The sequence below is a fragment of the Embiotoca jacksoni genome, unplaced genomic scaffold, assembly GCF_022577435.1.
Source record: "Embiotoca jacksoni isolate LCO1_2020_lvr unplaced genomic scaffold, fEmbJac1.0.p SCAF_16, whole genome shotgun sequence".
NCBI classification, from domain to species: domain Eukaryota; kingdom Metazoa; phylum Chordata; class Actinopteri; family Embiotocidae; genus Embiotoca; species Embiotoca jacksoni.
This window is the reverse complement of record NW_027185296.1, coordinates 1687436-1713012: the sequence shown is the minus strand read 5'-3', so window position 1 is coordinate 1713012 and position 25577 is coordinate 1687436. Positions and strand designations below refer to the sequence as shown.

General features: G+C 43.2%; 1 protein-coding gene across 9 annotated transcripts; it reads right to left on the bottom strand.

Moving 5' to 3' along the window:
- Window positions 1-1050: 1050 nt before the first annotated feature.
- gatad2ab (GATA zinc finger domain containing 2Ab) lies at window positions 1051-24982 on the bottom strand. Of its 9 annotated transcripts, XM_069150153.1 has the most exons (12): window positions 15947-18172; window positions 10440-10748; window positions 7163-7286; window positions 6481-6612; window positions 6251-6322; window positions 5926-6042; window positions 5379-5579; window positions 4953-5202; window positions 4418-4818; window positions 4082-4310; window positions 3882-3937; window positions 3641-3721 (listed from the first exon to the last, which is right to left on the bottom strand). In XM_069150153.1, exons 1-12 carry the CDS (start codon window positions 15979-15981, stop codon window positions 3716-3718), a joined length of 1932 nt encoding a protein of 643 aa, XP_069006254.1. In that variant the 5' UTR covers window positions 15982-18172; the 3' UTR covers window positions 3641-3715. The 9 variants fall into 9 exon arrangements, with proteins under 9 accessions (XP_069006251.1, XP_069006253.1, XP_069006249.1 ...); XM_069150150.1 differs by having other exon boundaries at window positions 1051-3937; XM_069150152.1 differs by lacking the exon at window positions 3882-3937 and having other exon boundaries at window positions 1051-3721; window positions 15947-18170.
- Window positions 24983-25577: the final 595 nt, after the last annotated feature.

The window sequence follows — 25577 nt, the reverse complement described above, 5'->3', positions numbered from 1 at the left end:
AGTGGTTTGGATCTAGTGTGAGCTCCTTGATTCAATTCCTCAAAATTGAATTGTATTGAAGGAACATTTTGAAATTCTATCTTAGTACTTCTTTATTTGACAGTCAGATAACCGTCAGGGCAACAGTGAATGAGAGTGAGAACTACACACTAGTTTCTCCATCATGTCCTTTCTTAAATTGTGTTTTGGCTGACTGGCAGACTGCTGTTGATGTAACTGCTGGAAAGCACTGCGCTTTCTACGTGTGCTGGCTTACTGCAGGGGGTAGACACATGCAAAAAGGCAGCCCCTATAATGGAGCCATCACAAAGGCCTTACAATAATTATGACTTTCAACACTGAATATTCCAACCTTTATAGACATTACTTCTGATGTCATTTTATCAGACTGCATTGCATTGATGTTTTGATTGTGTCTCCAGTTCATCCAGAGTAAATGGGCAGCACGAGGTGGCAAACGGTTCAGCTAACTATTATGACGGGGGTCACACTGGTGCTTTAGTTCACATACATTTTTATAGATATGGTTGAACCTATAATTTTACGACTACCACGAGCACTTTTCTCAAGACAGCGGTTGAATAGTGGTGAAAACAGAATTATCTTTGTGTATATAACCTATAGTGAACTCTAGGTTGGGCGTGCAGGTGTTTGCGGCAGCGCACCAAACATGACTTTGCACCTGCAACAAAATGCGCCGATATCTACCTGAGCCACGAGGTGGTAGTGTAGGTATGGTGTTTGCTATATATGGCAAGCTTAAGTGTCACAAATTGTTTATGTTTTCTTACAATTTTCACAGAAAACACCCCCATTTTCACGTTCAGTTATCAAAAACTCCCCTCGTAATGGCAATTTGTGGCACTCCTGGCTAGCTGCGGCTCGCCAGAGCAAACGTTTACTCGTTGGTCGAATTCGTTTTGACACCTCAAAAATATACACACACACACGCGCTGTACGTTTCATACCTGCAGCGTGTCAAATTCCACTGAACCAATGCTTTACACATCATCAACAACAACAACAACAAAAATGGCGAAACAGCAGAAAGAGGGGTTAAAATTAGTTTTATTATTATTTAATAGAGCAGAAAAAAAGTCCCAAAAAAACAAATATTTCTCATACATTGTTTTCTTTTTGATTTGGGCTGTGCTGCGTTTAGCAGAGCATCGACCCCCAAACAAACGGAATGGTGATATTGTTGTCAAAACAGCAGCAGCAGCAGCAGCAGCAGGCAGTAGTCAGGACAGCACGGGGTTACAAGTGATGGGGCTCGTTCCAGATTGCTTATTTTGCATCCACAAGACGCGGGCTGCTACCTTCTGCCTGTCAGGAATGTACAGACAACCTGGAATATCTCTGATGCTACTTGGGGAGACGAGAGAGACGAAAATCTCCAGCTATTAAAACTTAACGTTGCGCGCTTGCATTTCTGTCAGTAACGTACGTACTGTACTGTCGCACCATCCGAAATGAAACGCGGGGATGATACCCGAGCACCGAGAGATAAACTTCGACTGATGCCCATTTACCTAATGCAGTGCACCATCTTTTACTATATGAAGCCTGACTTGATCAGTGAGCTAAAGAGTGCACTATGGATATAAACCTTACAATGCTAGATCACAATCTGGAGTGGGGCGGTAGGGCAGCAAGACGCAGGGTTTGTAAATCAGTGATGACATCATTAACAATATCATTTCAATGTGAGAAGAAAAAAAAAAAAAAAAAAAAAAAAAAAAAAAGACAGATATTGGAAATTAAATGCCGGGGTGGTCAGCCTCTTGTCAGTTGGGGTTGAGATTTTTGTTTTTTAAAAATTCAACATCGTTTGTGACATTTTCCAATAGGGCATAAATGTAAAGCCATTTTCTGAGTGCTGACACAACTGAACCACCCCAAGGACTGAAATGAAAGAAGACAGCACATGGTTGCTTAACAACTCAAACCCACGAGCAACGGGAATTCTGCCGTTTAATGTTGGACATATTTGTACTTCTCTAGCTTATCCTGTGCTGCTGCGACCTGATAAAAATGCACTATAGCTCATGTGAAAGGCAGAGATAGCTCAATTCAATGACCTGACAGACAGAATTCATACACACCTTAATGTTAACGACTAAGAAGTTCATGTCATTTGTTGCTATAGGGTTTTTTGTTTTTTTTTGTTTTGTTTTTTGCATAACTACATTCTGAAAGCTGTCCTGCTTCTCTCTGACCAATCGTAGGGTGCGCGGGAGCCACTTGACACATGAGAGAAAACAAATCTTAAGGTGATGATCCATTCAAACTTAGGGCATAAGCATATGTCTTTACTAACATGACCCTATAAATAAACTTGACATGTTTGTCTATTGAAGAAAAGAAAAAAAAAAAATGCACCACAACCTATGACTAAAAGCAAAACGATGTCAAAAATATGACATTCCTTACACCCCTCCCCCCCTCAGTTTAGCATGAATTCATGTTTATATCCAGAGAGGGTTCAAATAAACTAGAAACCTTCTAGCAGAAGGGATTCCATTTGGGCTCCACTAGTTCTTTGGAAGGTTTATTTTACAATATTCAATAAGAATAGTCCTCCGAAACATATGCTCCGTGTTTTTACATGAGTCAGCAAAACCTTATTCGTCCTCTTCGTCTTAAAAAAAACAAAAGTATTTTAAAAGTAGGCCACAACATGGAACCCAGCAGATGTAAAACCACCTCAACAGTAACATTAAGCCTGTAAATTCAGACCTCGACAAGAGGCCACTTCCAAAGTATCAGGGAGCACAATATTCCAAACACAGTATATGACTTACAGAAGAAAAGACAAAAATCCTAACATTCAGCCATACAAAATAATCCAACACACGTCAACTTCTCAGCTATACGCTGTCGGTTAGAGAGAAGAGGCAGTCTGTGTGCAGATAGAGATCCTTTTTTTTTTTTTTTTTTTTTTACAGTCCTTTTTTGATTTTATTCATTTTTGCAAAGCTGAAGCAGTTCTTATTATTTCGTGGATGGTCCTCGAAGCTCAACAACAATCCCTGTGATGAGGTTAAGTTCGGTTTGGCCACCACGCGGGCCTGAGTCTGACTGGCTCAGACTGGAGAAGGGCAGGACGTAAGGCGAATATTTCATTGTATATAATAGTGATTATTACTTTTCCCTGCCTGATCCAGAGGCAGGGGAGCTCGGGGATCGGGTGGCGGCTTCCTCTTGGTGCAAATGGGAGGTTCGACCAATACACAGGGAGGGGGAGGCAACATCACTGGAGAAGTTTGTAAAATTGTACATGCCCATGTCACCCCAACCCTCACAAAAGGTACCCAAATTCTATTCGACATATTCCTCGTGTCCCTGAAGCTGCCGCAGCACAACTCCAACTCGGGGAAGGATTCAGATAAGGAAGAAGGTAGCAGAAGAAGATGGAAAAGAGGCGCAAGAAGACCTCCGTCCGACAATGAAAAGAGGCTGATTCTCCCCTGCGCCACTTTAGCCAGCGTCAGAGTCCATCGAAAGGATTAGAACGATAATGAGAATGGCTGTTATTGATATTAAGAGGGCTAATAGTTATGGTGCCAGTCGGGAGTAGGATTGCATTATTTCCATGTGTTTGCTGCCTGGGAGATAGAACGGGAAGGAATCATGTCCAGCAGATATTCTCGCTGACGCTCAACAGCAGAGGTGGTCTTATGGGCAGACAAGCTGGGGTTCACGTAGGCCATGGTCACACCTGTCAAGAGACAAACACAAGCGGTCAATGCACTGGACATTATTGATATCAGGCTGTTATACAATGATATTAGATGATGAAATATACTTTTAGAGTATTGTAATTGACAGATTTGGCATAGAGCAATAAGTGTAATGATAAATAAAAAAAAATATTTCACCCCAGAAAAAGTTGGACCTTTTAGGAGTTTACTTCTAGCGATACAAAATGCCCAAACTAAACACGGGGAATAGAAAGAAAGAGGGAAGAGTGACAGAAGAGAAATCCACCTCAAAAATGAGTCATTAACCCAAAGAGGGGCAGAAAGCGAGAACAGGTGAAACGCATTCTCTTCCCAAAACTTGTCCCGTGTCCATTTACCTGTGTTGCCACCGCTCTGCTTCCTCCAGGCAGCCATGTTGCCCTGGTTACCGCCGCTGCTGCCGGCGCTGACCTTTGTCCCGTGCTGCAGCGGACGTGCTGCAGCATGCTTACCTGACCTACTGCCCAACGCTGCCGCTGTCACCGCATTCTGCAGCTGGGAGGGGGTGAAGGAGTGGGCCATGCCACGAGCGTTCACTGCAGACTGGAGGCTGTGTGACAGCTGACTCTGTGGAGACACAAAGTGATGGAGGTGTCGGTTCAGCTGGTCATTAACTTGCAGCGTATTGTACCTGCGGATCGGGGTCGTCAACGCAATCAAAATGCCACGCTGACCTTGATAGTGGAGTGGTGGGCAGACAGAGATCTGTGCTGCATGGCAGCCCGGACATGCTTATACTGCTGGGACACCAGCACTTCACTTTTGGACAGTAAGGAAGAGGAGGACGAGGTGATTTTAGAGACAGAGGAGGCAGAGGAAGAGGAGGCTGCCTGCTGGAAGATACGCTGTTCAATCTCCTGCTCCTGCTGGAGTGCCTTAACAAACGCTGCCTTCAGGCGGCTGGTGTGCTCAGCCTTCAGGGCCTTCTTCTGATTGGACGACATGCATTGGTCACAGAGGATGGTCCCAGCCTTCTCCTTTCTCCAGCGGGAGGTAAAGTCCGTCTTGCACTGGGCGCAGGTGTATGGCTCTTTGGGAATTGAGCCAGCCATTGTAGCAGCTGGGCCCAGGTTACCTGTGGGATGGACAACAGACCCGAGATGAACACAGAGCTTCTACTGGTTTTATACTTTTACATTCTACAAGTTAGATCCACCGCTGTACTGCAACATCTGCAAAGTAGCTCCCAGAGTGCAAAAATCCACCTACCCCTGCCATGCATCTCCAGAAGTTTTTGCACCACCTCTTCCAATCCCAGCAAGTAAATGAACTCATTATTGGCAGCAGAGGGCAGGAAGTTGAACTCGGGGGCAGGAGGTTTGGGTGGAGGGATCTCCAGCAGCGTCTTCTCCAACTGTTTACGCAGTGCAAGTTTGGCAGCCGCCTGCCGGCTGGCTGGAGAGTCATTCACACTGGAGTTGGGTGACACTGAAGAGCCCTTTAGGCTGGTTGGAGATGCCTGGACACAAAAAAAAAAAAACAGAAACGACCTTAGAAGCAACATATGAGGACATCAATTATAAACCATGCAGCCTCAAAATGGAAAGCTTAGCCAGCAAAAAAGAAGAACTGGTACATATTTCAATGGAATTTCTCCACAGGTGTACAATAACTGCTTGTATATTGTGTCCTCACCTGAGGGATGTTGACCATGATATTACTGTTGGCTACATTAGCCACCCGAATGAGTCCCTGCTGAATGATCCTCTGGCCCTGGATCTGGACATTGGGCACGGAAGCCCTGGGAGCCAACAAGAGTGGAGGGGGGCCTGAACCGCTGTGATGCTGCTGTTGCTGACGTAGACTGGCTATCTGGTGGGGAGTTACTGCGATCGGCTGATAGTCACAAACACACAGAAACAATCATTACAGAGGATAATGATCCGGAGGCATGAAGAGATGGAAGGTTAAAAAAAAAAAAAAAGACCAAATTAAACATTCAAAGTACAAGTTTACACATTCATAGATTCCGAACAGGGAAAAGGAGAAGATTTCATTTTAATGAGACAACTAATCTTTTTTTTCTTTTTTTTTGTGGAAAACCCATATTAGACACACATTGTTCCAAGCAGAGTTTTCTAATGCCTCTTACTACATGTCTGGAAGGGACCCTTGAAATGAATACACCTGAGAGGTAAGATGGCAACACAGCAAATGATATCAAACGGTTCCGCTCACTAACCTGGGCTCCTCTGACCAGGGGTGGCATGACGCTCTGAGAGTTGTGTTTGGACGGGACGTGTTGCCCACCCCGCACCAGTGGAGGGGGGATCACCGTGCCTGAGCTGCGACCAATCACCTGGAAGCACAACAACAATTCCAGTAAATTTAAATGGCACTATGCCAGTTTTGCTTTTTGTTTTGTTCTAAAAAAAAACAAAAAAAACAAGTGAACCCGACTCGGGTGTCCACCTCAACTGTGGTCTGGCACATCACAATACGACAGAGGACTTTTACATGCATGAGTACTTTGTAGTACTACTGGGGCCAAGTAGGCGAGTCCCTACCTGCAGGGTTCCTTTGCTTGATGTCATGCTACCTCTCACCAGAGGAGGAGGAGTAGCCACAGAGCCAGATGCCTGGACATTAAGGAAACAGGGCATCAATGAACAGAATGTTTTTTTTGGTTGTTTTTTTTAATGTGTACATCAATGATGTCATATGGAAGACAGGAACTAGGACTCTTCTGTTCGGTATCACTAGACATAACAAGAAATCATTATTATGTAATGGTTACCTTCTGTACAGAGCTCTCCTTCTGGATCTGGCTCTGTCGTAGTTTCTTCAGCAGCACAAGTTTGGCCTCTTGGAGTCTCAGTTCCTCCTTCAGCTGTTTGATGATGCGCTCCCTTTCCTCAGGTGAACTCTTCTATAAATACCCCCCAAAAAAACAGAAGACGACAACTTTAGAAAATGATGTTCATAAGAGTTATTTTTATGTGTAGAGTGTTTTGTTTCGGGGTTTTTTTTCCTTCAGAAAAGAATAACAACAAGGACTTCTGTTTTGTGACATGACTGTCTTTTAATGAAAGTACAATTTAAAGTAATGGCAGAAGACGGGACAAATCACAAACTATGCCTTCAAATTTAATACTGAATCTATTTGTGGCTCAGTCGGTAGAGTGGGTTGCACACTAATCGGAAGGTTGGTGGTTCGATCCCCAGCTCCTCCTGTCCGCATGCCTAAGTGTCCTCGAGCAAGACACTGAACCCTAAAATTGTTCCCGATGTTGTACCATCGGTGTGCTGTAAGCCGCTTTGGATAAAAGCGTCAGCTAAATGTAATGTAATCTGGAGAGGTTGTTGTAGTTGTACGTTTTCAGTGTTCTCAGCAGGTGTTACCAAGTAAGAGAGAAGACTTTTAAACCAGTGAACAGAGTAGAACAATTGTTTGAAATGTTTCAATTGCGTTTTCCTACCATAAGTTTGTCTGTGTCCGCCTTTGTGACGCAGTGGCCGTTCATGAGCGGACTGGACGGCTCATTGTCTGACAACACGATCACATCGTCTGGCGAAGGAGGCTGCCGCTCGCTCTTAACGTCACTGGAGCGAGAAACGTCATAAGATTAGCATTGTTGTTGTCATGTCACCATCCAGCATTCATCATGCTCCTGCCCTTCAAGCGACCGGCGCAGCAATTCGAAATGACTCGCAGTTCTATATTTCAACCAGTAGGTGGCAGCGTATAATTACGATTTTATCATCCCTGTTGTGGTGTGAATGTGTGCTGGGACACACAAGAACCAAGAGATCAATAATGGAGTAATGGCGGCAGGGGAAGAACGCAACAACCCATTATCTCCAGCAAAAGGTAACATCGACAGACATCCCGGTCCGCTCCCTTCCGACCAAAAATTCACACACACAATCAACATAAAAACAAAGGCCAAATTAACTGCATTGTTGTGTTTTTGTGTGAAGAAAAGGCTCCAGACCTTTGATGAAATGTTAAGTGGCTTTTCCTGAAGACTAAGGAGAACAAAGGCGAGCTACATATGCATCACTCTGGAGAGGGGTGGAGGTAAGAAGTAGGGGGTGGTTGTAATTTACAGCGGATGGACCATGGCGGAAAAATAAATCTGCCTCTATCCCGGCGGGGATTCCTGTCGGGTCCTAAAAGTCAGGCTGGCTAGGAAGAACTAGTGGAGGTGAAGGGAAGCTAGATATGACCTGACCGCATGTGAGAGATAAGAGGTTTGTGTCATACTGTGGAGTTACGCCTGAACACAAGCCGTGAAGTTATGTAATTGTTCAGTCGCTGTTGAGGGAAGAGGCTTCAGGGCTCAGACCCAGTTTCCCAACCAGACAGGGCCTTACCCCTCCCCTACCTCCGCACAGCCGGATCTGCACAGCCTGGGCCTCCGCTCTGCCCTCCCTCCCAACTGCCGACATCAGAGTCACAAGCTGACAGAGCTTTGCAGAGCGGAGGTCTGCCTGAAGACACTGGAGAGGGTGACAGTGAGGGGGAGGGGAATAACGTGGCCAGGAGCCAACCTATTGTGTACACTCGCTCTCACTCAGTCACTCACTCACTCACTCACTCACTCAGTCAGTCAGTCACTCCTTCGCACACCCCTCCCCCATCCTTCCTTACTTGTTCATCTTTTATACTCCGACTCACTGACTCACTTCTTCGCATGTTTTCATTCCTTTTGCGCTCTCTCCTGTCTCCAGACACGGTTTTCTGCAATCCCCTCTTTCGCCGCAACATCTGTCTCAGCAGCTGCCCTCAGCTCAGTTCAATAAGGTCAACATACGACAAGACCCATGTTTTTAATATGTACATGACGACACGCACATTTCCCCAGACTAAGCAATCGCAACGTGCAGCCCAATTAGCATCATAATAAAACTTTTCCCAGCTGCTGCTCAGTACACAAACAGACCCTTGTAATGCTTTTCTGCTGCCACTTCCTGGAAAGTACTTCCCTCATGTGTTTCGTTAGAAATGAGAAAGAATGATCTGTCACTTTCAGAATACTCTTTCTCAGAATAGCAGTCCCCTCCATAAGCACAGCTACAGCCTGAAGGGTTACCAGTGTTTCTGCACACTTCTGTTTACATTCCATACATACAGTATGAAGATAGAAATAAGTAGCACTGGAGAGGAATCGAGAGATTCCTTTCTCACAAAAGCTTAATGGAAACCCAGCGCCTCGACCGGACTTAGCCTCCCCGACCAAATAACACGGACTAGCTTATGGTGGTTGCGACGAACTATTGAGAACAGCTTACACAAGCGTCACAACACACAGCAGCTTGGTTACGTAAGGTCCAGTGTTTCTGCATGCCTCGGCTTCCCTGATCATGGCTTCGCACTGACCCAGCTATAGGATTGCTGAATCAGTCATTATGAGGTGCGGCGGGATTCTCCATTCAGAAAGCAATGCCAAACTGCCAAGGGCCATTTTAAGCTGCATACGGCTCTTCAAGTTGATGTTATGGCGGCGCTGTGAACCAGCAACAAGCTCAGTAAAGATGTGCTCAAATTTTGACACGTTCTACGTGTATACAAAGCAAGCATCAAACAGCATGCAACCTACTTAAGAAGACACGGGAGTGTTGTCTTTCAGTATGGTCTCCACGACACCCCTCACTGTACATGTACCCATTCAACCCATTCGCATCGGTTCAGTTTCTAACATCGTCTGGCGTGGGCAAAAATGAGCTCGCATGGCATTCAATTTCAAAGTTGGCCAACTTGTCCTCTCTGCAAAAGCAATAAAATAATCACCTTGCAGTAAGTAAGCAAAGAAACACATGCCGGGGGGGTTAAACCGGAGCCAAAGGTGACACTTGTGTGCAGTTGTGATGTTCCACAAACGGAGCAAGCATGCTTTCAGCTGAATCAGCTCTCTGTTCCACTTTAACTGCCATCACATCAGTGTGTGTTATTTATCGCACTATGAAACACAGGTCACATGACATCAGGCATTTCTCTGTGTGGTCATGTGACACACCCACCACCCCTCCTGGCCCCTCCTTCCTCCAACTGCTCCTTCCAATGTGGAAACCATGGCAACGGCCAGTTGGAACCAGTTTGTGACACATAGCCTTCATTTTGTGTGAAGTGTGAGGCAGAGTTCAGGTGCTGCTGTGGGAGAAAATGGAGCCCAGGCCTCAGGAGCCTCAAAAAGTTTTCAAAATGGGGGCAGGCTGCAGGCAACCACACAGTGACTTCCTGTATGACTCCTGTCAGACCACTTGCTAGTGTAAAGTTAAAGAGAAACCTGAGACGCCAATAGACGCCTCAAAACCGCGCACTGTGCATGCATGCATAAAATCCAAGGCCCGCACTACATAAATAAGCTGCAAGAACTTTTCAGACCAATTCGCACAGAAAAATGCAGGTAGTTAGTGTGCCTCAGTTGTCCTTTTAATGCAGATGATTCAACATCAGCAAAACAAACCCAAACAGAAACAGGAGCAAAGTATAGTTTGTATCTTGTACTCTCAAATTTGTGTGTAAGCAGATTATGGTGTATTTTGTGCAGCTGGAAACACTTGTGCATTGTTTATTGTGGACAAAGTTGGCTCACTGTGAAATATCAAGTGTACAAGAACAGATATTACTGGGCAAGTAAAAGTGTTCATTGTATTCCAATAAACTAAACACGAACATGCTCCTCAAAACCAGCAAGCTCTAAGCCCCTTACACTAACTCTAATGTGACACTGAACTTTTTCCTTTTCTCACCTTTTGGAAGTGCTCATGTCAACAGGCTCATCTCCAGTCTGCACCTCCACCTTTATGGTGGCCTTCACTTCCCCAGTCTTCAGGATGCTCGCTGCCACCTTAGGGGCCTGCTCGCTCTTCAGGGTGACGCCCTCGGCTTCAGATCCCACAAGGGCCAGCGGGGTCCCAGCTGGGTCACCCTTCTCCAGCTTAACCCGTTTACTGTCCACGTCCCCCGGGGAGCCAGCAACAGCTGCATGGTCCCTCTCCAGAGCCCGCTTCTGGCTGCGAGTCTGCCGCACCGCCTCCTCGGACATGGCTGCTCTCACCCTGGAGAGAGAGAGAGAGAGAGCAAACTGTTACAAACAAACTAAATACTTCGACAAAACCAACAGACAAGGAGGCAAAAAGGCTTTGGTTGTGAAAAAAAAAACCGAAAGTTCGGAGTGGGCAGCAGGGTAAATGTTTGTGCGGTAATGCACAGGTCAAGGTGCACTCCTACAGTAGGGAGCGGCAATTGTTTGTGGTCCAAGATGAGAGGTTTCCACAGAGCAACTCTAAAACTGAATATCACTTTTCACAATTTAATAAGCCTACTGTAATGCAAACTTTATCAGGAGGTCTGCCATGATACAGTTTATCACCTCCTGATAAAACTGCCACTCTTCTTTAGCCAACATGCCAAAACAACAACATACTAATGTGTGAATGCTAACAATTACTTTTTTTTTTAACAATCACGCACTGTAGTAAATGAGGATTTTCTGAAATCCGATTTGAAAATAGAGAAGACAATTACAGGTCCAGCAACAAAGACGTAGTCCTATACGCCCTGCGAAGTAAACTGTTGTTCAAGTTTTTTGTTGGCCGAGGTATAATTAGAAACTAGAATTGAGACAGTAAAACTGGACGACAGCAGCGGCAGGTGTAAACTTCATAGTGATAAATGACCTCAGAGGCTGACTTCGCCCGAGAGGCCAGCAGGTGACTAAAGAGCGACTGACGACGCTAAACCTAAACAACAAATATGATTCTACAGCAGCACTCGGGTCGGAATTCAATTTAAGTTTAAATGGCAGAGGCTTAAATCAAAGATTTCTCTATCAATCACACCTGGGGGATGTGGTATCTTTAAGCACATTTTATTCCACAGATTGCTACTATATTCAACCAGAAACTAAAACAGATTGTGCAACCACTGTAAATCCTGCACTGTAATCATACGAAATTCTTATCATGATCATCATTATTTTTCTTGATTACTCGATTATTCATTTAGTCTATTAAAATGTTCCCAAAAAAGTTTTAAATGCCAATTTCCTCTCGTATCACGATTCATAGGGAAAAAAAAACAAAAACACCAAATCATCACATTTGAGAGGCTGGAAAAGTGTTTTTCATTGTTGCCTGCCTGAACTGACTATCAAAATATTTGCTTATTCATTTTTTTCTGATATTTCCAACGGTGTAAAAAAGGACAACCCTGAGGTGTACAGGCATCTCCTGTCCTACTGCCAGTTCCCCAGATGCTGACCCAAATCGTACGCAGTACAGTAACAGCAGAGGATGAGAGACCCACTTAGGTTTCTGGGAAAAAAAACCCTATTACACAGCAGAAAAATAAAGCACCAAACTCTGTGAAACATTCCCACCAAGCACACCGATGTAGGCCGTGTAATCATTATGGAACAGGCACTCGCACTGGTTCTACAATGAACACTTTACAATAAAATAGGTGATGCTTTATTAACATTTTGTACAAGAATGCCCACATAACATATAATTAAATCATTTAAAGATCCTGATATGATACCGTAACTAATCATTGGACTGAAACCATGTGCATATCTACGCAACCTTGCATGTCTGATTAAAGGAAGCCGAGTCGAGGGCTTTCTGGTCCGTGACATCTACACAGCTCCATACTGAGGTGTCGATTATTGACAATGACCAGGACATAAAAAAATAAATAAAAAAATAAAAAGAAATACTGACATCGTGTCAAATACACACGTATGGTAAACATTCCAGCGCCAGAAAAAAAACTGGTCGACACTCCCAACATAGTAGGCGGCGGTATTTCTCCTTAACGATGGTTCTCGCCTGCCAAAAACAGGAAAGCGACCGCCACAGTGTGTGCTGTGTGGCAACTACTGCAGCGCAAAAATGATGCTTGAGCAGATGACAAAAGAAAGACGCTCGCCAGGACACGCTCTCTTGCTTTTTCGTTAGGCAGCGTCAAAGAAGCCAGATAAAGCTGGGGTTTCGGGTCAGCTAATTTTGTTTGAGTCAGTGGACAAGAAATCAAAAGAAGACACGGCTGGTGCGTGTCAGGATGAAGCTATTACTAAATCATAGGCCTGCTTCAGACTCTCCACCTATCTACATTTGTATTTTAAGTGTTTCATTTGCCAACAAAACAACAACAAAAATGACAAAACCCAAATATACGCAAATATAAAATTGACCAATAGCATTGTTATTATGTTCAAATATTCTATGCATATGGTGATGGCGTCATCATTGTGAATTCTTCTGGCCATGACAATCGTGAAGCGAGAGAAAAATGTCTCTCCTTCGAAACCAGTTCAAACTGGTCTGCAGTAGAGAGAGGGTGCAGGTTGAACCTATGGAGAGAGTGGCAGAAGGGAGGAAGAGAGACCGAGAGGCCACAGACGGGTCCGACACAGCGAACAAGACCGGAGGGAGGAGGGAGAAAAGATGTAGTCTTTGGACATTCCAAAACACCAGACTAGGTGGACGTCATGGACACGACTTACTTCTGTGGCAGTCCAGAGTCAACGCTCCACGTAATAAGCCTGTCATTCACGATATCCGATACTCCTCAAAACAGCCTTTCAGCTTGATTGGACATAATGGATAGCAGACAAAACTACTGACGTTGTTTGTTGGGCATTAAAAAGGTGATAATTGACCGACGACATCGAATGTATAGGAGACCTCGTACGACGAGTCTGTCATCTGCAAGACGAGGCACAGAGAGGACTGCAATGTAAGGTGGGAAAATGAAACCGCTTTTTCAGCAATTTCAACAAATCGCTGTGTGCGGTAAGACCGCCGCGTTTTAACAATGCACTTTTGTTAATTCAGCTCGAGTCGAGATAAGATACAGACATCCCTGACATTTTGCAAGGTGTTGAGCTGAGCTGGTGGCAATAAGTAAACCGAAGAACGCATCCAAAACGAAGCAACTACAACACAGCGAAACATTTAAGTGTGTGCGTGTGTGTGTGTGTGGGGACTGAAATCTGGCCTGCTCCGGTACACGGCAAGGACAGATGTGCCCTGCTGTACCATCCCTGGACACAAAGGCTATCTATCTGCTAGAGATGACAGCTTGTGTGCGCGCCCATATACCCCACACACACACACACACACACACACACACACACACACACACACACACACACACACACACAGAAATCATACTTTAACCCTGTAAGGATGTAGAAACAGTGGCTGCACATTGCTCTTGCTGTACATTGCTCTTGCTGTAACGGTGTGGTGGCGAAGCGTGTCGGGTAGAAAATGACTGGAACCCTTTGGGACATTGCAGTCATATCTTCACGTCACCTGGACGGCTGTTTGCAGGCTCCGGAGACGCGTGGCTACCTTTGTCCCAGAAGAGATAGGCGGCATTGTGAATCCGGTGTTTAACATGCTGGCTGCACTGCTGCTAAGCAACAGGTGGGGAGGGGGATTAAAATTGTTGTCCATGCATATATGTTGTGATGTGTTGTGTATGCACTTGAGACTAAGAGGTGTGTGTGCGCTAGTTTTTACTGTTCCAAAGCACTTGATCTCACTGAGCCTCCATTGAAGCACCATCGCTCACTGGTTGATTCAGTCAGTAAAAATCAGATGATGACTATAGATCATGAAAATAGTACGTGTGATATATCCCGTTTATAGTAGGGGAAAAAAAATATCACAATGACAAATGTATGGATAGAAAATTTGAGAGGGATTAAAGAAAATCCCAGGTGTGATCTGGAAACGGTCCGTCTATGGCATTGAACAGTGACACCTCAGAGGGTTCGACGGCAGAAGAAAACTAGCAAAGACTTCAAAGCAGTAGGAAACGGAAAGAGTTAGACTACGACAGCGTTCAAAAGTAGGAGATAAAGAAAGTAGGGCTGAGGGGGTAAATTATGGCTCCAAAAGCGGCGGGAACAACACATGATAATACAGACAAAGCTACTCTTTCTCTTTCAAAGTGGACCATGAAAATGTAAGCCACATCAGATTGCTGGATTTCTGAGTTTGCCATGAATTTCCATTCTATCGCCAGGCAATAAACAGCAAAAAGATCCCAAAAAAAAAAAAATCAATCAACTAGTAGCCTCCCTGGCAGTGCAAGCGGTCCCCCAGCTCTATTTATGCAGCATGTAAAAAAAAAAAACAACGGAAACCGACATGACAATCTCACGAGCAGGTCTGACTTGGTCATCAGCAGCAGGTCCATCGGGAGATGCCTGAGGAAACGGGTACCTCCAACCTCTTTGTTCTGGGACTTCTATTCAAATATATGTTCTGCCTATTGTTTTCCACAATCACAACTCCACTGCTCATTTCGGACTTTAAAAAGGTAAGCCAACCATGTCACAGTGCAGCGCTTTGATTTACACTACAACACCCCTGCGGTCTTGAGGCTGGGAATTAATTTACAGGAATTACGAAAAGCTGACTGATTTTGAAATGAAGTTTATAAATAATTTTCGACCAAAGAAGAAAACACACACACACACACAGCATCAATAAACTATGATAACTGACATCACTATACCAGAGTCAGGATTGTCGGTGTTTGAACACGTCGCCCTAGCTCTCCGTTTTCTGTCTTTGCAAGACTATTTCTTTCACTTGTCATCTGGACAACCCATTCAACTCTTTGACGGCACCATTTGTACCTCAACAACTTCACAGTTATCAACTTCGCAAAGTTACAGCACTAGCATAAGTTCAAATGCCAACAGTAACTTTAGCACAGATTGCCGTGGTGGTCCCGTCGCCTTCCTTCAAACATTCAGCGACTCTCTTCTCTGAAATGTCCGACATATTGCAAACCGTACATTAAATCTTACATCCCATGCGTTATCTGTTCTGAAGGACGTGCACTACCCTGTGCCCGTTATCCCACCCGCCGCTTTTAACACGAGCCTCTTCGTATTTGGTTGTTTTTCTTGTACCAACCACGCAAAAGGATACAGCCAGTCATTGGTGGATCTCTCACGCTACAAAAAAAACATCCCATTTTCCCCAATTGTAATACTATTAAATTGAGGGAGAATAGTGATGAGAGTACAGACAAGTAAAGTATATACCTTTAAGATGTACTGGTATTGATACTGATATCAATAAATTCCTGACAATACAGTGTCTAATCGTATGGCAGTGTAAACTACCTAATGAAGATTAATCTCTTTAGCATATGCAATGCCCTACCAATGGCAACGATAATGACGAGAGGATGAGAAAGAGGATAGAAGAGGATTAGTTATCCATGCCTGTTTCTCTCAGGAGACTGTGGAGGAGGATCCATGTCTCTCGTTTTCCCCCAGAATAATAGGGCCTGAGGGCAGAGCCGATCTTAGACCAAAAAAGAAAAACAAAGCATGGCAGAGTTAGGGGCTGCGGGTTAGACAAGATATCTCTACTACCCACTCAAAAAGATCCAAAACACAAATATGTATGAAAGGGTTTACACACAAGCCATTTGCTTCTCGACCAAATAAATCAATAGATGTGATAAATTTGTATTTCTCTGCGTGGGTTGTGTACGCCAATATCAAATCTCCCATCCACTCGTATACTGTGGCAGGATAAGACGCACTTGCTTGAAAACGAATGGAAATCTTGTGACCTGGGCTGACACTACAGGTTTTATTCTCAGTTGGTCTCCTATTGTGTCCAGCAGTTCAGAGACCAGATCAATGGCAAAGGCACATCTCCTCGGGTGGCGTGCTAGCCTCTCATCTCCAGCACTGTAATGATCTCCCCGCTGGGACTGGATCCAGCCAGCCAACACATTAACAGCCATTTTAAAAAAAATTAAAAAAAACCGAGGCTTTTCAACTGTGTCCTTAGGGTTCAATACAAGGGGAAACAACAATTATACTGTCCAATAAAAGCAATACCAGTATGGATTTAATATTGCCCAATAAAAAGACAGCACAGCGACAATTTGATTCTCGTGGAGCAAATGAGCCTTGACCCTCGTAATATTGATTTAATCACTCAGCGTGCCAATTATCTTACCAGCATATATGACAAGATGACGATTTTATGATCTTAAATTTAAGACGACCATTTACTCCTCACGACCATAAACCCGATTCCTGCCGCTGATCTCACGGTCATGTTAAACTTGTGTTTTTTTCAGAAACAAATTCTTTTCCTTTGGGATAATCATCTACATAATTAAGAAAAATAAAATCAGCATACCTATGCTAATCTGTGCACCAGGCTAAGAGTGGATGCAGGGACCCAGTTGAGACGGTGCCATGGTTGGGGGAGGGAGAAGGGTGCAGAGCGCATGTGGTTAGCTGAGCCATAATCTAACTGTACCCAAGTGAAAAATACTCTTCCTTGTCTTCTCTCTCTCTCTCTCTCTCTCTCTCTCTCTCTCTCTCTCACTGTCCTTCCCTCTACCCCTCCCTGCCTCACGCACACCCTCCTCCTCAGTTGTTGTGTTGTAGGCTCGGCCAGCCCAAAAGTGTGCTTATGTGTGTGTGTGCCCCTACTGGTTGTGTCCCGAACGCCAAGGGTTAAGCCCCTGCCATTTTAACACCACTGACAGATCAGACCATTAGGGTGTTACCTAACAAAATGGAAGCCTTTAACCCTGAACCTGCCAGACTGCCTGTGTGTGTGTGTGTGTGTGTGTGTGTGTGTGTGTGTGTGTGTGTGTGTGTGTGTGTGTGTGTGTGTGTGTGTGTGTGTGCGCGCGCCGCAGCCACAAAGTGTATGTAAGTGTGCGCATGTCTCCACCTGGATTCTCCCTCAGCAACGTGACGACAACAGCAGCAGTAAGTCCAGGAAGTGGAAGACTGACTTTTGTACATGATTATTCAAAAAGGGAGCCGGATATAGCCATATTAAAACATATGTGACGATGGGTGTTTGTGAACTACAAACACACCGATCCTTGTGCCACCTATCCTATCCTCATCACATACAACAAACAATTTTTTTTTTTTTTTTTTTTTTTTTAATTTTTTTTTTTTTTAAAAAGCGCATGAATTCTCACTGCCCACATCTCATCTGGAATTTGGTGCGCATCACAGACATACTGTCCATCTGCAAGACGCGAAAGCTTCGGTAGTATTCGGAGTAATTGCGGCACGCCATAAAGAACATAATCTCCTGACCATCACATGACAAGAAGCATCTAAATCGTGAAGCTCCAACACACCTTCACTTCTCAAGACAACCTTAAGCAGCATTAAGCTTCTAATCACGGGATACATTTTCAGCCACAAATGTTTTACCAGCTATAATAAAAAAGGAAAAAAACTCAAATGTTTTCAAAAATCCTAGAAGGGGATTATCCACAATTTCAGCCAAATTGCTTCCAAATGGTTACTCCATAATCCTGTAAAACCAGAAGCACATACCCACATATAGACTGGAGGGCCAGGACACACGCAGACTGCTATCAGATTACATTTCCCAGAAATGGATGGCAGGAAGTGACCAGAGTAGGAGGGAAAAGAGCTTAAAGAGTGCACGGGGAGGTGGTTGGGGGGGGGGGGGGGGGGGGGGGGGGGGGGCAGTTTCCTTGTGTTTCTCAGTTAGGGTGGCAAATTTGCCAAGAATGAAAACGAGAAACCGTATAAGATCAAATGAGGAGCTGGTTAAGTGCCATAACTTGTTATTCTTGTTTAGACGATTGACGTAAACAGAGGAGACGATCAACAACAAGACTTCAGCATCCCGGGCCAGTCTCCATTACCCCGATATTCAAGTGGAACGTGTTTTGTACACAATAATCTACAAGCCAATGAGTACATCAAGCATTACAATTTGAAGAAAAGCTGTCGCTGGCAATTAAGATGCTGAAAATAGTAAAAAAAAAAAAAAAATTAAAAAAAAATCTATGTTTACATATACAAACATAAAGACCGAGAGGGAAGCCTGTGTCTTCATTCAATAGATACACAAGTATTCGCCTTCATGATGATCAACGTCCACCGACTGGTAGTCATTTTACAAATTAGCTCGTCTTCCTTCTCAATCCTCTGACTGCTTAACGCGGGAGTGTTGGCCTACATCTATTGGAGGATGCCCACATTCATTAAATAAATTACAATGACATTAAAAAAAAAAAAGGGATTAAGATTGAATTTCTGGCATAAAGCAAGTGTGTTTTCTTCAATGACCACACCCGACAACAACATTGGGTGTGGCCTCAAGTGTTGTCTGGTCCACTTAACCACACCCAAAGGTGATGCCATAACTTTGTAATGGACCTCTTCACTTTTGAGTGCCGTGCACATTGCGTTAAAAGAAAGTTGCTCATGAATATAGATATTTGATTCTTGTTCACTTGTGCTTTTTACATCCTTGTGTACAGGTCAAAAGAATGTAGATGAAGCACAAAATGACAGATGAGGCCGAGCTGCCTTCATATGTGGTGGTGCAGCATCAAGTTCAAGCCGTTTTGATTCTGAACCACTAAATTCAAACTAGTAAGTAAGTTAAGTCGGCGCTCCTTAATTTCTTTTCAACTTTCCATCCCACATCAATAAAATTTGTCTTTTTAAGCGACCCGCCACTGAAAGCGCTGTATTTGAAATAGCAAACACCAACCCTCTGTGGCACGACCCCAGACTTAAATTTCATACCATGAAGCCAAACTCAAATCACACTTAAGAAATGATCGTATCGAGATTCTCAGACTTATAACTCAAAGCTCATTTAAAGTCAGCAAGGCTGTTAATGTGGAGTTATATTAGTTTATAATGCAAGTTTTGTTTGAAAAGGCTTGCTTTGTGCCTTTGTACCTTCAGCAGAGCTTCTATTGAGTACCTTTACTACGGAGAAACCAAAGGAAGTTTGCAGCGTTGCCGCTTGACTGTTTGAATTTACATTATAACAATCAGAAGATTGAAATTTCCTGAAGTGACTGATTTATAGGCTTAACGTCAAAATAATGTTAACATACTGCTGCTGTGTGTATTGTCCTCAGTGCTGTCAAGCAAATGAGCAAAGGAAATGTGGATTATGTTGTAGGAGTGATACAAAAAGTCCCTTTGAATTTAGTTTTTACTTTTTCCGTTCTGCCGCCATCACCACTGAAATCCATTATTAACAGTTCAAACAGAAAAAGAGAAAGAAACTACAAAGTTAGAAAATGATATCTACTATCTATAAAAACAAATTCATGCGCCCAGGATATCTGGTATACTCATTTAAAAATGTTATTATACCATCCTACTCAGGAATGCTAAGGACACTCTTGCATATCAAAATTTGAAGACTAAAATTTAATTCTGGAGTCACTAAAGTCATCCTGATAATACATTTTTGAAGTCATTTCTCATCCTGGGCCACAGGATAGCTGCACGATATATTACTCATCCAAAACATAGGTAGGAAGATATAGAGTAGGATGACAGTGAGCTTCAGGAATGACAATCAAGTCATTTTTATGTAATGTGACGTAGCAGAAGACAATGTGTGGAACACCTCACAGCACTCTGGCACACAAACTACCCTTTACTGAGAACTATTTTTTACCATTGTTCATCTGGTGTGACACTATAAATTTCCCTCTGGTGCTTCATCCTGTTCCTTTCCAACCTCCCATCACAGCTGTGATTGTACAAACATGTTCTCCGTCTACTAGTGTTCACGCTCCAATACAAAAAAATTAAAAAAAAAAAAAAAAAAAAATCTGCTAACCATAAGCAACCAGCGGGCTTCCAAAGTCAGTGTAATTAACGCTTGTTTTAATGACTATACAGGAATGACTATACAGTGATGAAATACACACAGTACACACAACTGACACAAACCAGCCATGTGGCAGGAGTCAGCCAGGACAGTTTGTCACCTCATGAACACATGCCTTGATGCTACATGCATCCAAGTTGCTACAGTCTGCCTGTTTGCTGCACTGACAGTTCGAGAATTGCCATGTCAGCACTAGGCCACACAGTGAAAGCGATTGTTAAAGGGAGACTGGAAAAAAAATAAATTAAAAAAATAAAAACTTTAGAAATGTGTATTTCATAACCTGTAAATGTGCAGTTAGTCTTGCTTACAGTGGGAAGAGAGGCTGCTTCAGGCAATACTGGTCATGCGGGTTGTCACTTGTAAGCAAAAATGCTAGCGGAACCAAACAGAAGAATGATTACCATTACCATTACCAGAGTGAACAGGAAGTGTCTTACTGTCAGGGTACTGCTACTACAGAGTGTTGCTTATAGCTTTGTGAATGTACTTGGCTGCAGAAATCAAAGTAACCAGTGGCCCACCGCAGTATTAAAGATGTTAACTTGTAGAAGTGGACAGTCACACAGAGGCTGGTAGGTGGCTGTTTAGCCGGCTTTCAGTGCTTGGGAAGCTCCCAATGAATGCATATTACTGTATCGAATATTGATTCATTGTACTGAATGAAGAGAAGCAGGACTTGGAGCTCTCATTCGAACCAGTTATTTTTCATGCATTTGAGTGGTAATTTTCAATTCGTCAAGTAAGGACAGGAACACATTTTTAAGCCTATAATACCTGCCAAAATACCAGTGGCAGCTGGCCTGGTGATATTTGTGCCTGCTGAGTATTTGTCTGGTGCACTTTCTACTTCAATAAACAAAACAAAAACGAGATGGCAACTGATAAAGTTTCACTTTCCATTTTCTCACACAATTTTTCTCTCTTTGTCATACAGTATTTTCATGTACTGAACCACTGTTGAATGAAACAAACACTTGCATCTGTGGTATGGTAAAAACATGTTTTCACTGAACGACAACTTTGTGACTTTTGTAACCGTAACAAACACCACTTGTTTCCATTCATTTGACTGCCAATTCATTGTTAGCCATTCACTGAAGGAATATCAACTGTATGTCCAGTCTCAACCAGTGGGCAGCTTTTCAGTGTCAGCAATGGAATTCTGTCTTTTTTCTAAGATGTTCATTTCATCCATCGCGACACCAAACTCATCACTTCACATACTTTACTTTTAACAGTCTAAGTCAGGTTGGTCACATTGTAAACACACATGCTTGATGAAGTCCAACAGGGTAAACGAGAAATACTTCAGTCCGTCAAACATTGGAGCGTTGCTCACCTCCAGCTCCGAGCATTGCCCGAGGTCTTTGGGTGGGAACCCCTGGCCGATAGGTCTGCTCCTGTCCTCTGGCGCAAAGGAGCAACAACCAAGGAAACTGCCAGAAAGGCAATTTCTTCAAGGATATAAAAACATTGAGATCATAAAAATACTCTGTAAAACTACTCTACTCACTAAAACAAGAGCTCAACGAATTATCTCAAAATTACAAGGTGAATTACTTCTCCAAAAAACAAGGACAGTTTTCACTTGCAGCAACATCTGTCACTTTTGCATCGCACTTGATAAGCAACGAGTGATTACCAACGCATAAACAAGGCTGAGAATTACAATCCATCTTTTCCTCGTGACTTCACAGTGGAGTAATCCTAAAAACTATTGCAATGAGGTTCCCTGATCTCTCGTCCATACTGACACCATCGAGCAGGACCATTTTGGTGAGACCTCGTGGTTTCACAAACATTTCCTGTTAACCTTCTCACAGTGACTGATCTCGCAGTCCACCACTCTTGACTGCTGTGTTAAACTGTGTCCCACACTGAGCTGCTATTATGATAGCACCTCAGCCAGACGTGAATGGACGGAAACAATAAGAGTTATGTCATATACAACCATTCAGAGAGATAATATCAGCATTGGGTCTAAATACTGTTAATCAGTAGAAAAAGGCACGAAACAAAGACTAACAAGGGGGATGTTGCATTTCCACACAAAAAAAGAAAAAAAAAAAAAAAAAGAGAAAAGAAAAGAATTTTCTTAACTCATGATTCACTTTGTTTGGTTAAGGTTATGTTTAACAGATGTGACTGGTGTTTTAATATCCCTGTGACAGTCACAAATTCGCTGTAAAAAGTAACAACAATGGGTGCAAGTAAACTAACCTACCTTTTCAGTTAAGACATATCAAAATGCAACATTACTATGAACTAAATGTAAAACACTTGTTATTCGATTCTTCACTTTTAGGCCAACTGGTCACAATTAGTATCGAACACAAGTCATAACTCAGGAAAGTGAAAATAACAAACATTAAATTCCAGACTATAATAGATATTAAGACCTGCAAATGTCAAGGATAATATAACCAAAACAAATGTAACAACGGCAATAATGCGCAAAAGGTACCCATGAACCTTGACAATGACACACAAAAAAAAACAGTAATGAGTGGCAGAAAATACAGATATATCTTTAGAAGTTTTGATCCTGATGCCGCAGAAGAGGAGAAGATCTCGAGTCATGCCTGTCCAGTTAAATCACTCTCAGGAGGGTTTTTCATAAGAGGCCCCCCTCCTCAGGCAAATCCAAGGCCAATCATAAAATGCAAAGTGACACGTGTCCCCCATCACTAGCCAAGGGTGCCAAATGTCTGCCTCCTCTAAAAGGAGCAGAGGTAGGAATTTGCACACTGCTGTTCAGTTTACAAGACACACCTCAAAGTCAGGTGAAGACCAAACTGACTTGTCCATTCACACAACGTGACCTATGGTTCATAGGCTGCTGTAGATAACATGACTGCATAGATAATGCACGGGCTTAATAATTAAAAAAAAAAAAATTAATCAATATCAAAATGATTCATTTCACAGGGAAATGAACGTTACGATAGTTAACACACGTTTATAGACCTGACATTAAGAAATCGCATTACACACATTAAGAGGTGATTTTTTTTTTTTTTACCTCAGTTACAGAAACATTGTTATTTTTGGTAAAAATGCACAAAGTAGGCGTTTAGTTGTCCGTGGTGTAGCGTGGGTTGATCGCTGTCGTAGACACACAGACACACACACAGACACACAGACAGACACACAGACAGACAGACACCCCGACAAGAGGCACAGCCGTCCACCATTACGCCTCCATAAAAAGGCTTTTCACGGTTGAGCTATTCTGACAAAGTTGTGAGATCAGTGGCTCGTCCAGCCTCGACCATCGCTGCCCGGGACCGGTCGGCTTCGCGACATGAGGGAGCACAAGCGTTTATAAACTTGAGTGACCCAAACTTTGCCCCCCCCTCCCCAAAAAAAAAAAAACAACAAAAAAAAAAAACCAAGAAGAAAAGCTGCTCGTTTTCAACTCACCCGTCAACAACAACAACAACAAGCTACCGCTAACTCGGCTTTTGCCCAACAACAACCTGTCCGTCTGTCCGTCTGTCCATCTGTCCATCTGTCCGTCTGTCCGTCTGTCCGGCTGCACAACCAGCGGCTAACTAACGCGAGCTAACAGCCCCCATTGTGATCACCATCACCACCATCGGAGATAAACAAGTCCACGACTCAAACACGGCGGCTTCACGCTCCTTTAAAACGCGGCGTGATAAATTAAAATATATATTTTTGTATTTATTTATCGTTTTATAGCTCGGACGTCTTCACGAGTTCAAATAGCGACACGCGACAAACAATGAAACCGACCTCGTCTCACCGGGGGGGGGGGGGGGGGGGGGCTAGCCAGCGAGCTAAAGTTAGCCTGCTAACTTTAGCCGGTCAGTCGTGTCTGAGCGGACAGTCGCTGGATTATTTTATTTTATTTATTTTATTCACAAATAATCGATAAGACACATAAAATGTCAGCATCTCTTCTCTCTCTCCTTCTCCCGGACGGAGAGTTTACGCAGCTTCTCACCGGCTCGATTTAAAAAAAAAAACCAAAAAAAACCCGGAATAACTCACGTCACAGTCCGATATTGATGCATCTTCGTACAAGTTCGCCGGGTCGAGTTTAGTTTATATTCCTCCACTTTTAAAGGCTTTTTTTTTTTTTTTTTTTTTTTTAGTTTCTTGGCATCCCGTGTGTGTGTGTGTGTGTGTGTGTGCGTGCGTGCGCGTGTGTGTGTGTGTGCGTGTAGCTCAGCGACACACAAACTGTTACCTTTGCACGTTAGCCGACATCGAGCTATAAGCTACCTAGCTTAACTTGCGCTAGCCGCGCTAACGCCGACAGAGAAACTTCACCGTCGTCGTTTTAATTGAAACATTTTAAAAAACCTTGAATCAGAGACGATGTACGTCGACGAAATAACGGCGCTTGAACTTACGGGAGTCGAGGAGGAGCTTTCTCGAGGTCCACCCCCCCACACACACAGGCGATTTTTCAAGTTGTTTTGACGCGAAGTGTTTTAGCTGGCTTTCGGTGTATTAAAAAAAAAAAACCCCGGGGATCCCCTCTCTTCTGTCCGCTGCCACTCCGGCTGCCAGATAATGAGCCGCCACAGCCAGGCGGCGTCATGCTGCGTTCAAATACACCTCGGAAATGTTACGTTTCTAAGTGCTCGGACGTAAAAAAAAAAAAAAAAAAAAAAAAATGATGCTTTTGGGTACGAATCGACGGAAGTGCTGTAGAAGTAGATAGAAATTTTTTTTATTTATTTTTTTTATTATTTTTTTTTTTTAAACAAACAAAGGACAGTGCAGTTTACGGAATAGGAGCCCACATTCAAGTTAAATGTGTTAGATAATCTGTTGCTTAAGTAAAAGTAGTAAGTACTGGGAAAATACTCCACTACAAGCAAAAAAAAAATCATGCATTCAAAACTTTACTTGTGTGGAAATAAGTATTAAAAGTATTTGCTGTGTAGTGCACTGCATTTTGCTGCTGTATATGTTTAAGGTTGAGCGATTTTTTTTATTTTTTTTTACTGCTTAGTTAATCTACAGTAAGGCATCGTAATCTTTAAGATAAACATGAGTTTGTATCATCCCTGTCCTGTAAGACCCACCCATCTCTAAAAAGTCAACTTTTATTGAGTTTAAAAAAACAGTCCTGTTTTCAGCTTCATGACATTTTTTTTTTTTTAACTGACTGGGCTTTTAAATAGTTTTTTAAAAAAAAAT

Excerpts from the sequence above, each read along its gene's own strand:
- gatad2ab (XM_069150145.1), bottom strand. The coding sequence starts at position 24,439 with ATGCATCAATATCGGACTGTGAC. Across the intron at positions 5,203-5,378 it reads TCATGGTCAACATCCCTCAG|GCATCTCCAACCAGCCTAAA; the intron begins GTGAGGACACAA and ends TTTTGTGTCCAG. Across the intron at positions 4,819-4,952 it reads TCTGGAGATGCATGGCAGGG|GTAACCTGGGCCCAGCTGCT; the intron begins GTAGGTGGATTT and ends TCCATCCCACAG.